This window comes from Neofelis nebulosa, chromosome 8 (assembly GCF_028018385.1).
Source record: "Neofelis nebulosa isolate mNeoNeb1 chromosome 8, mNeoNeb1.pri, whole genome shotgun sequence".
NCBI lineage: Eukaryota > Metazoa > Chordata > Mammalia > Carnivora > Felidae > Neofelis > Neofelis nebulosa.
The window spans coordinates 116,691,065-116,708,010 of NC_080789.1; the positions used below are offsets into that span (position 1 = coordinate 116,691,065).

At 40.1% G+C, this 16,946-nt stretch overlaps 1 protein-coding gene across 11 annotated transcripts in view; it reads right to left on the reverse strand.

The window, feature by feature from the left end:
* The window catches only part of WAC (WW domain containing adaptor with coiled-coil), an 88,823-nt gene extending 72,092 nt beyond the window's left edge, over positions 1-16,731 (reverse strand). The window contains exons 1-3 of one of the 11 annotated variants that reach the window (XM_058681597.1): positions 16,670-16,731; positions 15,242-15,278; positions 13,219-13,414 (exon numbers count right to left, since the gene is read on the reverse strand). In XM_058681597.1, the coding sequence (XP_058537580.1) occupies positions 13,219-13,357 (139 nt within the window). In that variant the 5' untranslated portion in view covers positions 13,358-13,414; positions 15,242-15,278; positions 16,670-16,731. Of the gene's footprint in view, positions 1-13,218; positions 13,432-15,240; positions 15,279-15,475; positions 15,539-15,667; positions 16,141-16,266; positions 16,577-16,669 lie in introns of those variants that run through there. The other 10 variants (XM_058681599.1, XM_058681595.1, XM_058681600.1 and 7 more) reach the window with 10 other exon arrangements.
* Positions 16,732-16,946: the final 215 nt, after the last annotated feature.

Sequence of the window (16,946 nt, forward strand, 5' to 3'; positions counted from 1 at the left end):
ACTGTTTATCAGAAAAGAGGGAAGTAGAATATAACCAAAAAACATATAACAAGAATTCCAAAAGGTGAGGAGTCAGAAACAATTTTAAAAAAGAGGGGGAAAGTAGCAGTAGGAGTAAGGAACAACTCTAAGGGCTCTCTTTAGACTAAAAGAGCCATAAGCAGAAGTATGAAAAAAGACCCCACTTACAAGAGAAGACTGGTGAAGTTTTACATTTTAGGATGAAGAAAAAGAAAAATCTTAAAGGCTCCCAAGCTGGGGGGTAGGAGAATTAAAGTAAAAGACACACATCACAATGGAAAACTACCTATAGATAACAACCAGATTTGAGATCAGACTTCTCATCTGCAACAATGAATGGTAATCGCCAATTTAGAAGTATCTTCAGAAAAGAAAAAAAAAAAAAACAAAAGATTTGTATTTTTTAATCTAGCCAAAAGATCATTCTTCTTGTATAAAGACAAAATGAAGACATGCAAAGCTTCAGATTACCACTCATAAAAAATATCAGTTATAAATCTCCATGCAAACATATAGAACATGTAAGGCAAAAAATGTTTTTTAAAAAATGAGAAGTGAAATCAACTATCATAACAGAAAACTTTCTCACCAGTCAGAAAACAGATCAAAATTAAAATTACTAAGGACTGATATTATGTAGTTAGGTGTTACACAACTAAAGAACTTGATCTGACAGTCCTTTGTACCAAAAAGAAGATTATTTTCAAACATCCACAAAATACTTAAAATAATTATCCTGAGGTAAGGAAAAAATAATTCCAACAGGCCAAGAAAATTAGAATTTAGCAGAAAGTTAAATAGTAATTTTTAAAATACTGGTTTATAAAATTCATTAAACATTTGATTTGAGACAGACAGAGAAAGAGAGAGAGGGAGAGACAGCAAGGGCGAACATGCCCTCAGGAGAAGGGCCAAGGGAGAGAAGGGGGGGAGAGAGAATCTCAAGCAGGCTCCATGCTCAGCCCAGAGCATGACACAGGGTTCCATCCCACTACTCCAGGATCATGACCTGAGCCAAAAACTCAACGAACTGAGCCGTCCAGGTGCCCCAGCATTAAACATTTTTAAAACACACTCCCAAATACTTGGGCTAAAAAACAGAAAAAAGACAAAACTGGAATCACATCGAGATATGAATAAAAATGCAATCACTCTGCATCAAAACCTATGCAGTATGAACAAAGCAGTCAAGTTGAGAAAATTTACAAGTTTAAATGTTTTCAATAAACAAAACATCAAAATAAACTATCCAACTGATTCAACTGAAGAAATTAAGGCCAAAGAAGAATCCAATAAAAAACAAAATAAAAATAGAAAACAAGAGTTCTTTCTCTGTAGCTTGTTTAAAAATACCAATATAAGAAAAGAGTCTTTGGTTAAGTCTGACTCTTGAAAAGTACAGGATACAATGTTAATACAAAAAAAAAGAGAAACTGTTGTTAGATACAAATTTTAAACTTTGTATCAATACATTTTCTAATAAAATATTAAAGGAAGCGGGGGGGGGGGGGGGAAAGGAAATCAATAACTGCACAAAAAACGTGAGAAGAGCTAAAGTTCTACCACTCATTAAGGCATTAAGAGCAGAATTTTATAGCAGAATTCAACTACAACTTTCATAAACAGGTAATTCCAATTATTAAGCTGCTTCAAGACACAGAAAAAAAATATTTCTCACCTATTTTAAACAGTGCTTCTCCTCTCACTTCTGGACATAAAGAAATGGGACACAAAATTAAAAAATAAAATAAAAACTAGCACGTCAGGGCAGCTGGGTGGCTCAGTTGGTTACACATCCGACTTCTGCTCAGGTCACGATCTCACAGTTCCAGAGTTCGAGCTCCGTGTCAGGTTCTGTGCTGACACCTGGGAGCCTGGAGCCTGCTTCAGATTCTGAGTCTCCCTCTCTCTCTGCCCCTCCCCTGCTTGTGCTCTGTCTCTCTCTCTCTCAAAAATAAACAAACATGGGGGGGGGGGGGGAACACTAGCACGTCAAAACCATGAAGATCATGACCAAGAAAAGGTGCTTCAACATGAAGAAACATACTGTAGTTTATTATATTAATGAACTGAAGAAAAAAACAAAATCATCTCTCTTAACGGCTGCAGAAAAGCAGGAGATTCAAGGTCCATTCCTGACAAATACTTTGGCAAACTAGGAAAAAGAAACCGTCTTATTTGGTAAAATACCCACAAAAAAACTAAAAGTACTCTTACAGGTGAAACTATAGAAGTATGCCCATTAAAGTCATGGACAAGGATGTTCATTGTCAACACAATAAACATTATTTGTTTTTCGGGTTTTTCTGGTCTTTAAGTTCATTTATTTATTTGGGGGGTGGGAAAAGGGGAGAGAGAGAGAGAGAAAGAGAGAGAAAAAGAGAGTGAGTGAGTGAGAGAGAGAGAGAGAGAGAGAGAGAGAGAGAGAATATGAATCCCAAGCAGGCTCCATGATCAGCATGGAGCCAGATGCAGGGCTTGACCTCAGAACTGTGAGATCACGATCTGAGCCAAAATTAAGAGTCAGATGCTTAACCAACAGAGCCACCCAGATGCCCCATCAACACAATGAGTATTATCTGGATACCCATCTTTGGCAATAAATATAAAATTAAAAAATAAAAACAAAAAATAAAAAGATTATCCAGGCAGGAAAATATATTTAAGTATATCCTGATATTTTTGAAAACATGAGGACTGCCCTAATAAGCAGTAAAATATGCTATAAACCTATAATAACTTAAGTGGAACCACATGAAATTGAGGATTCTTTTTTTTACTTACAGAAATAGCAACATTATACAAATTAACCTAATATAAAACTACAGTGAGGGGAAGCAGCTGAAATGTACATCATTTCATCAACACTGCTGTTCTAATTTTAATGAAGAAACAAAACATATAATTAGCACAAACTACATATAATGGCAACCTTGCACAGGCCTTTCTCTTTGGATACAGTCCTACTGATTCTGTAAAAATTAAGTAAACCTGTTTTAAAATAGAAAATGTGGGGGGACCTGGGTGGCTCACTTAAGCGCCAACTCTTCTTGATCACAGCTCTGGTCATGATCTCACAGTCCGTGGGTCCAAGACAGGCTCTGTACTACTTGGAATTCTGGCTCTCCTGCTCTGCCCCTCCCCAACTCGTGCACACATGCTCTCTCTCAAACAAACATTTAAAAAATAAATTAGGAAATTTAAGGTGTTTTTAACTCAACCCATTCTACCTTATCAAAAGAGAAATGAGAAGTGTCCACGTGACTGACATTTTGATGTTTCCCATATTAGTAAAATTCCAGAAAAGGCCATAAAAGCAACCAAAGTAACCCAATAACACATGTCCAAAATCTAACTTTCTAGGCCTCACTCCTATATGAATAAAACTAGTTGTTTCTTGGATTCACCCAGACTATCAGGTTCGAGCTTGAGCTGTTCTTTAGCATTTCTAACCATTTTGACGTCCAAAGTGTTCATACGGACCGCAATTCTCTTTAAATTCTACTTCCACTATCTTAACCCAAATCCTAATTACCTCAAATCTACAGTACGACAAGCAATGCTAGTAACATAAGGCTTTATATAACCAAAACTTAGCTAATGTGCCCCCAAATCAGCAAAGGACAATTTCAAATCCTAAATGTATAATGTGCCAATGTACAAGGGCATGGGGGGGACAAACTAGTGAACAGTATATAATCCCCCCACTGTGCTAATAACATGGGCTGACAAAGTCAAGTTTTGAACAGTTAGGAGTCACAGCTCCAGTAGTTCTGCTCTAGACTGACCATACTGAAGTCTTTCCACGAACTATGGCAATGAAAATCCACTAATGGATTTAAACACAGAAATACTAAAATGACTGCTGCATTCTGAAACCTGTTCTTCCCAAGACATCAAGAACATCCCAAAATTATGAGTCAGTGTCAGGGACTCACCCACTCCTTTTCAAGGTAGTAATAAAACTGGCCCAAATCAAAGGGGAGACTGAGGGGCTAAGCACTTTTTCCTCTTTCTTCAAAATAATCAACATTGACATTTAGCAGTTATAGAAAAGAGGAACTATCATAATTATACAAAAATATAAAATTAAGGTGTACAAAGTATAGCTCTGCTTTGTGACTTTAACATTTTTAATAGTTTAAACGTCCCATGATAAATGAGACTCGGATATGTATGCATACGATACTATATATACAAATGCTTTAAAACCCTGAGAGGAAACCAAAAAAACGGCATAAAAGAAACTGGACCAAACCACCACAGAAAAGGCAACAGGCAGTATATTAGGTGAAGAAACTTTACCATGATCCTCTCCCATATGAGGCTCTCCCATATTTGGCTCCCATATGAGCCAAAATATTTCAAAATACCGCATTTTGCTAGCGTTGCATTTTGGCTAAAAACAACTAACTCTATTCAGACAGCACAGGTCAGAATCTTTCAGAAGAAGCCAACATATGTCACGCTCTTCTGGTATACTGTCACACGATTCAAAAGTAACGAAAGATTAAACAAAAGACTAACACTAAGTAAATATACCAGCCACACTCAGATCCTAAGTTTCTTTTAAAATGCACTTATTCCCAAAAGTCAATTTTAAGAAAACGGTTTATGAACAACTGAAGTCAGCCAGAGTACGCCAACAGGCGAAACCTATTTCTCAAACAAAAACTAAACGAAGTTCACCATTCAACGGTCTCACCACAACGTGAACGCACAGGGACGGCGTGGGTGGGTGCCGGCAGAGGACATGGAGTATCAAGGACAGTTTTACCTCACGCAGTGATAGTGGCTCCTGGTACCACCCCAGTAGCTTAGCAGCCTGCCCAGTCACTGATACTGGTTAGAAACTTGTCTACTGTCCAGCAGGAATTCTACAGTAGGGCATCAGATGTATGTGCCGCAGAACACTAGGTTAGGTATTTAACGTATAACTACAAAGAAATTGTACTATTTATAAATTAGGAAAGATTAAAGAGAAGAAAATTCTTTAAAACTCAAGGTAACACGTTAACGTTATGATTTGGCAAATAAGCACTCTAACTTCTAGATTCCTGAATCTCGCTCAGAGTTCCTCCTCCTCTTACATGTACTCTCTCTAGACCTGCACTTCATAAATAAATTCATGTTTATTTAAAAATTCAGTTTTCTAGGCTACATCCTAGAAACTGCTCTGATTTATAGTAATTCAGAGGCAGTCAAGGAACTTGCAGATTTAAGTTTCTCAGGTGATTCTAATAAGCAGCAATATCTGGGGGAAATTATCCTTACATCTATCCTAAAAACCTTAAACTGCAAAGTCCTGGGTAGGAGCAGGTACCAAGTTAGAATTGCCGTGTCGTGTCACCCTGCCCCCGACACGGCTCTCACTTGCCAGGCTCCTCAGTCGGCAACTAAAATATCTAGTGTTTTCCTTCCTGACTCTAAAGAAAGCAGTAGCCTGAGACCTACACCTGCTGATCTACCACTAACTTAGTGACAGGAATACGTGTAAACCTAATCATTTAGGGTGCCACAGTCAAGGCACTCACCTAACTGCTTGGAAGTGTTTTAGATACATAATAGGCACAACAATCCTAGGGGAAGAGGACACAAAAATTCAGAGTATGTAGTGTAAGTATTCCTGATCAGTCCTCTGAGACTGATACCATCAACACCAAGTGTCCACTGAATCCACTACACAAATCTTAAATACAAGCCCCCAAAAAGGGCATAACAGAATATGGAATATGAAACCATTTTAATAAAAATTCTGGAAAAGCTACCTGTGGAACCCTACTGACATTTTAGGACATAAAAATGTATACTGTGAAAACTGATTAACTCCAAGTGACAGCATTTAAGGCAATTTTATTTTCCCCCATTCTCCACATTTCCTAATTCTTCTATCACAAACGGGTCCTAACAGAGAAAAATTTCAGTACAGGAGCACTCTATGGCTCAAGGATTCATCAACTCTAACCATACCTTGCATTTTACATATTTCAATCATCAGGCATATGAAAAATTTCTTTAGTGGGGCGCCTGGGTGGCTTGGTCGGTTAAGCAGCCGACTTCAGCTCCGGTCATGATCTCACGGTCCCGCGTCGGGCTCTGTGCTGACAGCTCAGAGCCTGGAGCCTGTTTCAGATTCTGTGTCTCCCTCTCTCTCTGCCCCTCCCCTGTTCATGCTCTGTCTCTCGGTCTCAAAAATAAATAAACGTTAAAAAAAAAAAAAAAAATTAAAAAAAAAGAAAAATTTCTTTAGAGAAACAGGAGTATGTGTGAAGCTAGATCATTCAACAGAATGATCATATTCTCCAGAATATGGAGAATATGTGTTGTCCAATTCAGTAGCCAATAATCACATGTGGCAAGTAAGCACGTGAAATGTGGCTAGTCCAAACTGAAATGTGCTACAGGTGTAAAATACTGGATTTCAAAGACTTCACACAAAAATAGGAATGTAAAGAATCTTAAGTGTTTTCAAAATATCAAATACATGTTGAAATAGTAGTATTCTGGACAAATTAGTTTATAAAATATACTAAAATTAATCGTACTTTACTTTCACCTCATTATGACTATTAGAAACCTATACGTGGGGTTTGCATTTGTGGCTCACAATTTTCTTCCACTGGACAGAGCTGCTGTAGATCCATTACTCACATGCAGCCAGCAACAGGGGCACCATGTGGGATCTTGTTAAAAAGACAGAGCCTTGGAACCAACTCCAGCACTACTTAACTAGAATATGCATTTTAGCAAGATCCCAAGGTGATTACTATACACATTGAAGTTTGAGAAGCACTGTTTCAGAAAACTAGAATATTCATTTCCCTTAAATTATGCTGACAATCCCACTACTATCTACCCATTTACTGAAATGTTATAAGGTGTTATAAGGTGTCAGGCACTGTTCTAAGCAATAGGAATACAAGTTAACAAAACAAACTCACTCTCTGTTCTAGAGCGTATTCCACAGAAGATAAGCAAAAATAAACTAAAATACAGTTAGTTCTGCTATTAACACTTATTTTGAAAACACAAATTTGTCCCAGCACTATTGATAAATCAGGAAATTATTTGAGCATAACAAATTTCCCACTTCTGAGTGGTTTCACCTATGAAAAACACTAACTGCACCCAGCTGAACCAAGCTACACAGGAATTCACAAGCACACCCCAAACATCTGCCAGCTACCTCGGTTCATCCTGCCAGTAGGAGTCTTTCTTATCCATCCACAATTTGTGTTACAACTTTACAAGGGTTATTTCAGGTAACCCTCTTCCCATCAATTCACAATAACTCACAATCTGCAACCCTTTCAAAAGATGCCCACTTCCACAAGCTAACTCCAGGTCTTTGTCAAAGTACCATATGTACTACACTATTAATGGACTCCTTAACCATTTAATGTTATGCTAGGATTTGTTAGGTTTCTATCTTTTAATGTGCCCCTAACCACATTTTTCCCGTAGGTCCTGTGGTGCTATTTTGCATAGCATGAAACCTTTCAGGAACACAGGTCATGTTATAGCAGAATGACTATAAATAAATAACATCAAGTCATGTTAAATACGAGCAGGGAACAAAGCAATGAAAAGGATAAACAGTGCTGGGGATGGCTGTTTCAGAACGACCAGGAACAAACACTAGGGAAGGCCTCTGGGAGAGGGTGCCATTTAAGCACATTATTGAGTGAAAGTGCACCAGGAGGACATATAGAAAGATGAATGTCCCAGAGAGGAGGAGCATAACATGCAGTATCCTTGAGATAAGAACGAACTTCTTCCTGTAAGGCCAGAATGGAGAAGCACAAACAAGGGGGAAGAGTGGTAGGTGAAGAGGCTGAAGAAACTCAGACACCAGATTACACAGAGTATTTTCATATAGGCCTTGTAAGTAACAGAGAGTCACTGGAGGGTTCTGAGCACGAGTGATGTGAACTGACCAGTATTTTAGTGGACCACTCTGGACTGTGGGGGGAAATGATTGTGTGAAGCAAAAAGAACACCATTCAGCAGGCTCTTACACAGTCCCGGTAAGAGAAGATAGTAGCTAGGAGTATAATGGTTGCATCTTAAGTACTAAAAACTGGTTATAAGTGCAATCCAAGTGAAATATTTAGGCTACTATTAATTATTGAAACTGGAAAGCAAGTTTTTAGCACTATATGAAACCTTAGCTTGATCTTCAAATTATATTTCTAAGAACAACCACTTAAACAGGAATAATCCTCATCAGCCTGTTTCACAAAGAGTTGTTAAAGAATGAGATGAGAAACAATGTAAAAGAGCTTTCAAAATTATGATTTATCACATAAATCATAAATGGAAAGGAAACTCTTCTTAGGATACATTTGCAAGACCTAAGTAACTGGTTTTGAAATGATTAACAAAGAGTTATCTCCAGTTCTTAGGACAGAATCCCAGAAGCGGAATAGTCCCACTTATAGAATGTGAGTCCCACTTACAGAAACCCTGTAAAGATGCCCCAGCTCATTGTTATCTTTACTCTTTCAAGCATAACATGATAAACTACATACACCACAACTATTCTGCACAACAGAAGACAAGAAGCAGATGCTTAACAGAGACAATCTAGAATAAGTTTCCTGTGAATTATGGACCAAAAATCCTAAATATGTTACACCAAAAACTTTAAATATATCTTACACAACTAAAAAACATTTTGTTCAATCAAGACAGCCTTTAAATATCAAAGCAAAAACTCTGGTCAACTTTCACATTGAAACTCTTTCTAAAACTAAAACACTGACTTGATAACTTGGTCTAGAACTACACACATATATTGTACCAATGTCAATGTCATGGTTTTGATAATGTACTAAATTAGGTATGATGTAACCACAGGGGATGCTGGGTGAAAGCATTAAGAGGATACAAGCAAACTGACTTTAAATTAATTTGTGCTATAGTAAACACCCACCAAATAAGCTTTCAATATGCTTAAATGTTTCATCTGAGAGTGTGAACAATTTACCAGAGTATAGAGGACCAATTTCTAGAGTCCACTATTCAATTTTATACAAGTAAATTTTCCCTCATTTGTAGAACTGTAAAACAGGGATGCTATCTGTTCTACCTCCCAAGAGCAACATGAGGATCAAATTAAACTGTTTATTTTTATAATACTTTCTAGCATTATAAATGCAAAGCATACTTCCTTTCTATTCAAAACAAAGTTATCTGAGTAACTATAAGGCCATGTTACACAAGTACCAGTCTATCATCCAACATGTAAAGCTTCAAACGTTACTAAAGTATATTTTAAAAACTATAAAAGTACCCATTATCCCCAAATAGTTTCTACTGAACAATTTCAAATGTTATAGTATCCTTCGTTTGAAAATTAGATGAAAATACATTTCTGAATATCTCCAAATATATAGCTAAATGACAAAACAAGATAAAAGCTTTCACTATGCAGCTAAAAACTTTAAAATCTTTAGAACAATAATTACTAAACCACTAAGGGTACTTTACTTTGTACTCAAAGATATTTGAATGCTAACTAAAAAGCTATGCAAATTCAATGAAGTCCAACAAATCAGAAAACCAATAAAGATTATTCTGCTATCAGTCAACTGAGCTGTCTCCCCAGAAAAGAGGTTTCTAAAAAGTATTCCAAATGTATCTTGTAAGTTTCTTAACAGTTAATTCTGAGAGGAATAGTGTGAAAAATGGAACAACTCCCACAAGGCTTAAGTTTTGTGGAACAGCTTTCCAGAATCCTTGTAAAGATACCTTTCCCTCCTAAACTCATCTGTACTATCATCATTCTTAAATTTAGTTACTTGGTAAAATAATCATTTGAAACTTGTTCTCCAGAAAAAATACTTTCATAACCAAACAGAAAGTGTTTTTAAAATTCCACGAAAATACAAATTCAACCTGAATCTTATGCTCATACTTCTAAGGTCTGGATGTCAGCTGCACTTTTAAAACGTGTCTAAGCTATAAAAAACAAACAAACAAACAAACAAAAAAAAAAAACCCTTAAGATTCTTGTTTTTGGTTATTTTTAAACAAAACATTTAAAATTTTTTTTTTCAACGTTTTATTTATTTTGGGACAGAGAGAGACAGAGCATGAACGGGGGAGGGGCAGAGAGAGAGGGAGACACAGAATCGGAAACAGGCTCCAGGCTCCGAGCCATCAGCCCAGAGCCTGACGCGGGGCTCGAACTCACGGACCACGAGATCGTGACCTGGCTGAAGTCGGACGCTTAACCGACTGCACCATCCAGGCGCCCCAAAACAAAACATTTTAAACAAAAGACTGCTTTGCAAATAAATCACAGAATACATAAAAAATAGCTTGATTCACGAAGTTAAAATATTATCCTCTCACAGAACTTCCCTTTATTTACAATAAACCACATTCCCTTTAATAAATCCTAAAGGACAGAATTTAACTCTTAACTGCACATATTATGTTGCAGTCAGTCTTTTAGCTAAGGATTTCTAGGACAAACAATCCAATAGACAATCCTTCTCAATAATTGCTTTCGTACTTTTCATGGTAAATTACTTAAAGTCATTTTATACATCTGAACTGACACTTTTCAAGGAAATCCAAGGTGCTATAGAAGACATCTAGTAATTACTGTAAAAAAATATGTTGCGATGTGGATAGATGCCAGTAAAATCCAATCTCGGAAAAAAACACACACATTTTGTAAGTTCCACATCCGTTTGTTTTGTAAGATGCAAGTTACAAAGCATAGCACATAGGCTTTTACGTTATTAGGTATTTACTAAACTCATTAGATTTTTTTAAAACACTAAAATGAAAACACATCTGATATTAAATCAATAAACAATGCAGTAACCCGTTCTTATATCAAGTTGTTTCTTAACACATGGGCAGAGAACCCAACTCACTTCCATCTGACTTTGGGTAATGAATAGACAAATACCTATCTATGTACAGGTATCGATACATAAATGTATATTTAAAAATTAAAATCTAAAAAGATACAAATGTTTGTAATAAGATGATACTTATATACTTTGAAAAACTCCATTTCAAACACGTATCAGCAATCAAGGCAAACACCTGGAGTCAATGTATAATGACAAAATAAGTATTAAAATGAGAAAATGACTTCGTATCTTTAAAAGAATGGACACCAAATCTGCACTCCAAACTTCAGAACACAGCTTCTATTAAAGTCTCCAGAGGAAGACAGATAAGCAGCTAAAAAGCGAATCAGAAAGTGGGGCCTAACTCGGCAAATGACTATCAGAAAAACAAGGAAGTTTCTTACAAATGGAAGAATCAGCAAACAGATGCAAATAAAGAAAACTAAAAGCCTAGAAAAGGTATCTGGAATTCATATAAGAAATAAAATTAAAATAAAAATGAAGAAAAAAGGAGTACAGAGAAAGTAAGCAGTTAAGCTAAAACCACCACTAGTTGACAAGAGTCAGTCTTCCAAACTTGGTTCCAGGACAGGATCACATTTTATCTTTACTTCCAGGAATACAACACAATTGTTGCCCCATGTTTGTTGAGTAAGTAACAGAATGGTCTTGGGATTATTTCACTTATAAAGGAATTATCAGGTACAGTTAACTATAAATGTTTGAAAGCATTTACAGAACTTTCCTAGAGTACCTAAACTGACTTCTTCCTGGATTTAGAAATAGATGATACATTAAACCAGATCACAATCACTAAAAGAAAACCCAAGATACTTATCCATAAGGAGATGAAGTGCCACATCCTATTTTGTCACAATCACCAAAATTTGAAAAATAAAGCACAGTACAATGCAAACAGTACCTGCCTTCCAAGAGCTAACGTTTAAGATGAAATCCACTACGTAAGAGTGATTGAGAATAGTATCTCAGGCTGTACATAACACTAGGGAAAATTTATCCACGAAATTAAAAATATTAATAGTTTAAGTAATTTTGCCATCAAAGAACTTCTAACACTTAATAACCAAACCCACCTGCTACTGGTTACTTACAAACAAAAATAGTTTATCTGCATAAGTAGCACAGAACTACAGCTATGTTCATCAGAACTATATTCACCTCCCATCCAATAACCCATCTAAATTCTTCCATCTCAACACAATCTGACCATCTTCTGACATCGCTAATTTCCTCAACCCAGTAACTATGTACAGAGGAGACCCATGTTTCCGAGTTATCTGAGCACACTGAACAAAGCAGTTCTCCATCCCAAGAGGCAAAAAAGAAGACCAGAAGATGCAGGATATTTTTTAAAAGTAAGTATTGAGAAGGTAGTTGGCAGTCAGAGGCAGAAAGCCACATGGACTCGAGTTTCCTTAGTAGCTTCTAAAAGCACAATCACTGTTGAATATTTGTATATCAAACATGTTACCTATTAAGGAGAAATTTTATAGTGGGGAAAAAACCATGTTTTAATCACCTTAGTGAAATTGGTTTGTTGCTCAATACATGCTTTAGACATGAAATTGCATTTTTTGATAAATTCTGGGCAAATTAAATCTGAAGTTATTGAATTTACTTTATTTACTTTTTCTTAGCCTCCCACCACAACGAACTTAAGATGAGGTAAGGTAGTAACTTAAGGGTAACAGCACTATACAAAAGAAATGAGGCATACTTTTAAAAAGTTGAATATTTGTATGAACACAGCATAGAAATTACATTAATAAGACCCTGGAGAATACAGAAAGTAACATTTTAAATCCTTACAACAAAAACCCGTAAGAATTTTATAATCACAAGTGGTTTTTTAAACCTGTAAACGATCTCAAAAACCCTACCGAACTTTTAAATTCATAATGTATCAGTAGGAAATACATTTGAACTCCTTATAAAAGTAAATGAAGCAGCAATAAAAATTTTAAACTGAGCCAAATAAACTGAAATGTTTACTTGAAAAGGTGAAAATTCCTTTCTTGGAAAAATGTTCTGCATTTCTCTCATCATTAATAAAGCATTTGATAGGTTATATTCATAAAGGCATTCTCTTATTACATGCCATTGGTATCCATTTTAAAATGCTCGTCAGATCAGCACCTTACTTCTATAGTGACTTGTTTAGGGATTAATTGATGGAAATAAAATATTTTGATGACACAACCATATGGTCATGTCCACAGGCTGGAAAGATCACTGCTACCTATTGTTTTAAAGAGAGCTATTGTTAAATATATGTGGAAGTTTCATTAAAAAAGCTACTCACCACCATCCCTCTCTCTAACTCTGTGAATATGCACATTTTTGGCCTTACTGTGACCTGTGCTGTCACTATATTTGTTTTCAGGACTATCAGATCTCCGCAACATTTTATTTGGTGGTGAAGGATCTGCGGCGTCTCGCATTTTTTCATGTCTGTGATCACCACTACTGGGGTGACTCTTCGATGAATACTTAAGTGCCTGTAAAACATCACCCCCCCCAAAAAAAGAGAGAAAGAATTGAAACTTTAAACTTAACAATAAACCAAATCAATTTTAGCATATGGTGTATTAACTTCAGTTTCGTGAACTTTTATCAATAAAATTAAAATTTCCATTTTCAATTCTGCCTCTAAGTTATTCAGACAAGTCTTAAATGCCCCAGAGTTATGATAAGGCTCCTCATACAAATCATGTTCAAAAAAGGAAACAAAGGGGCGCCTGGGTGGCTCAGTCGGTTAAGCGGCCGACTTCGGCTCAGGTCATGATCTCACGGTCCGTGAGTTCAAGCCCCGCGTCGGGCTCTGTGCTGACAGCTCAGAGCCTGGAGCCTGTTTCGGATTCTGTGTCTCCCTCTCTCTGACCCTCCCCCGTTCATGCTCTGTCTCTCTCTGTCTCAAAAATAAATAAACGTTAAAAAAAAAAAAAATTTAAAAAAAAAAAAAACAAAAAAGGAAACAGAAAAACACTTCATTAAATATACTGTAAATACCAGAAACCAAACACCTTGGCACATTAATTCCATAGTAAGTTTTTCTGCAAATTACAAAGTTTAGCCCAAAGTAGAAACTCATGTACTAGTTCCATAGTCTGTGATCTTGTATACTAGTGTAATCTTGTGTTCTACAACTGATAGGCATAAATAAGCAGAAGCAGGTTTCTGAAAACCCACAAAAAAAGAAAGCATCAGGTTCTCCAGCTTTCTGATTCAAATAAAACATTTCAGGCCTAACTCACCTAACTCTTGCAGGTGTGGAAAAATAATTTTAAGGTATAAAAACATTGGTCAATACTTCCTACTTCCTAACATAACTTAATGGAACTCCCTCAGAAAAATGGTTCAGTTTTATTCTAACACACACTTAAGACAACCATAATAGACCAGTCTTTCACAGTGTGTAATTACAATGTTTCAGAGGAGCAGATTCAAGAGAGTTTAATCTCTTGACTATCCAAAGGTAATGAACAACGATTTTACACTTCAAGGGACCTAAGGCTTTTAACTTGAGCTTTAACAACTCCGGCTAGCCAGTAACAGAACTATCAGCTTAGAAACCCCTTTAAGCGATTAAATGTACTAAGTAGAATGTATTTACTTCTGGTGTCATCTGATAGTTACCGTTTATGAGATTCTTCCCCCTCAAAACAGGGCCCACTTCTATAATTTTTAAAAATTTGATATGCAGAAACCGCAGTAACAAAAAGGAACCTTACATACCTAGAGCCATCTATATTAGAATGAATTATCCAAGTATCCAAAGATCTCAACTCGTACAAAGAGAAAAGCACTCTCTCCCTAGTAAGGCAATTCCTTGCGCCAAAACCATTCAAACGGGGAGGAGATAGTTTAGGACATACTAAGAGCTGCAGATCAATTAATCATTTCTTCCTAGGCTCTCCTAATTTAAATATCATTACGTTATTTTTAGTGCCCAAATACAATAAATAAATACTGCTCAGAAGTCACCTATCACCTCATCCCATCGATTCCTTCACACTGAAATAATCGAGTCAGGTCCTTCCTGGCTAGGAATATTTTTCCAAAAAAAAAAAAGAAAAAAAAAAAAGAAAGAAAAAGAAAAAACAAACCCTGAACTTCCTCCAGTCACCTGTCAAAATAAGTCACTCAACGTTGTTGGAGAGCGCTAATGGCACCAAACACAAATTTTAAGGGGACCCGCGGTGCTAGTTTCAGATTTGTTGCACCGAAGGGCCTGTAGCGACTTCTGAAGCCTGCGCTCGAGTAGCAGTTCCTCCCTTCCCCCTCCGTCCCCCCACCCACCCCTCCACCCCGGCCTCGGCTGGTACCTGGTAAGGCTGCGAGTCCCCCCTCCGGTCGTGACAGCTGAAAAACAGGAAGAGAGACGGCGATATGAGACACCTCGGGCGGGGAGGAAGAAAACGGGTGCCCCCCCCCCGCAGCGCCCCTCCCCGCGGGAGACCTACCAAACGTACCGGCAACGAACACACACACACACGACTGAAAGGCGGTAACGAGGGCGAAACGCCGCGAACCCGGCCCTCCGCTGCCTCCACACTCACTCAGTCCTCGCCTGCTCGCGCGGCTGCTCCTCCTCCCCAGCCCGATCCGGATCAGGGTTAACAACAAAAATGGCGGCTCGGCCAGCACCAGATAAGGAGGAACAGCCCCCCCCCCCTCCCCGCGCCGCCGCCACCGCCGCCACCGCCCCCCGCCCGCGCTGCGGCCCGGCCCGAAACGAAAAGACAATTTACCCATCACTGAGTCTCTGCTGTTTCCTCGCATACATTACCATCAATGCCCGGCCTGTGAGTGTGTGTCGGGGGAGGGGGAGAGCGGCCGCGAGAGGCGGGCGGGCGGGCGCGCAGGCGGCGGGCGGGCGGCAGCACCGGCACCAGGGCCCGGCGCGCCCTCGGCGACTCTCAGCACCTCCCCGTTAGTGGCGCCGGCGTTCCCGGGCCATCTCCCTCCGCCGACACCACGCTCACTCTCAGCCCGGGCAGCGGCGCCAACTACACGGCGGCAGCGGCGAACCGGGGGGAGGGGGCAAGAAGACGCGTCCGGCTCAGCCCCGCGGAGAGCTACCGCCTCCTCCGCCTTCTCCTCCTCCTGCTCCGCCGCCTCCTCCCCTCCTCCCCCCGTCGCCGCCGCTGCCTGGTCCTTCTCCTCCGCCTCCTGCCGCCGCCGCCGCCGCCGCCGCTGGTGCCGCCGCTGCCGCTCCACCAACTACATCCGGGCAACTCGGACGCCGCGGCCTTCGGAAAACCTCGGCAGTTTCCGCCGCGCCCCTCCTCTCCCACCTTCTGCCTGCCTCCCCGCCCCGCGCGGCTCCGGAACGCCGCCTTCGGCAAACCTCGGCCCGCCCCGGCCTTCCTCTTCCTCTGAGGCCTGGCTCGCCTCCTCGCTACCCGGCAGGTCTTTCCGGTTGCCGCTTCTTTTCCTCACACGCAAATCTGGCCGCTGCCGTTCCAGTTTAGGGATAGTCCCGCTCGGGGACCCGCTCGAGGCTGTTCCCGGGGGCTCCGGGATGCGCGGGGAGGGAGCCGCCTTCGGGAGGAGGACGGTGGGGCGCGAGAGAAGCCATCGCGGACTAAATAAAGGAGTCTGCGGCTGCTGCGCGTGCGCCCAGAGGCGCGGGGGTGGGCGGGTGCCCTTGAGTGAGCTCTTCGGCCGCCGGCCCCCGCCCCTTCGGGCTCCGGCGGGGTGGTCGGACTCCCCCCCCCCCCTCCCCGGTTAGGCGGCGGGCGGACGGTTACCAAGGAGCTTCCTCGGTTGGCAACGACAGCAGCCGCCCTCGGGGAGGTGGGGAGCGTGCCGCTGCTCCCTTTGGCCCGCTCCCGGGAGCCGGAACCCGGGCCTGGGCACCTGCCTCAGACCGGAAGCCGGGCGCGCGGCCGGCCTTCGGTGGGCAGGGGCTGCGCGGAGCTCGCCCGTCGACGCGCTGGAAGTAAGTGTCACCCCCGGAGGCGTGCAGGAAAGCGAGCTTGCCGGGCGAGGAAAGACGCAGGCGTTACGGGGTGTCGTACAGAATGC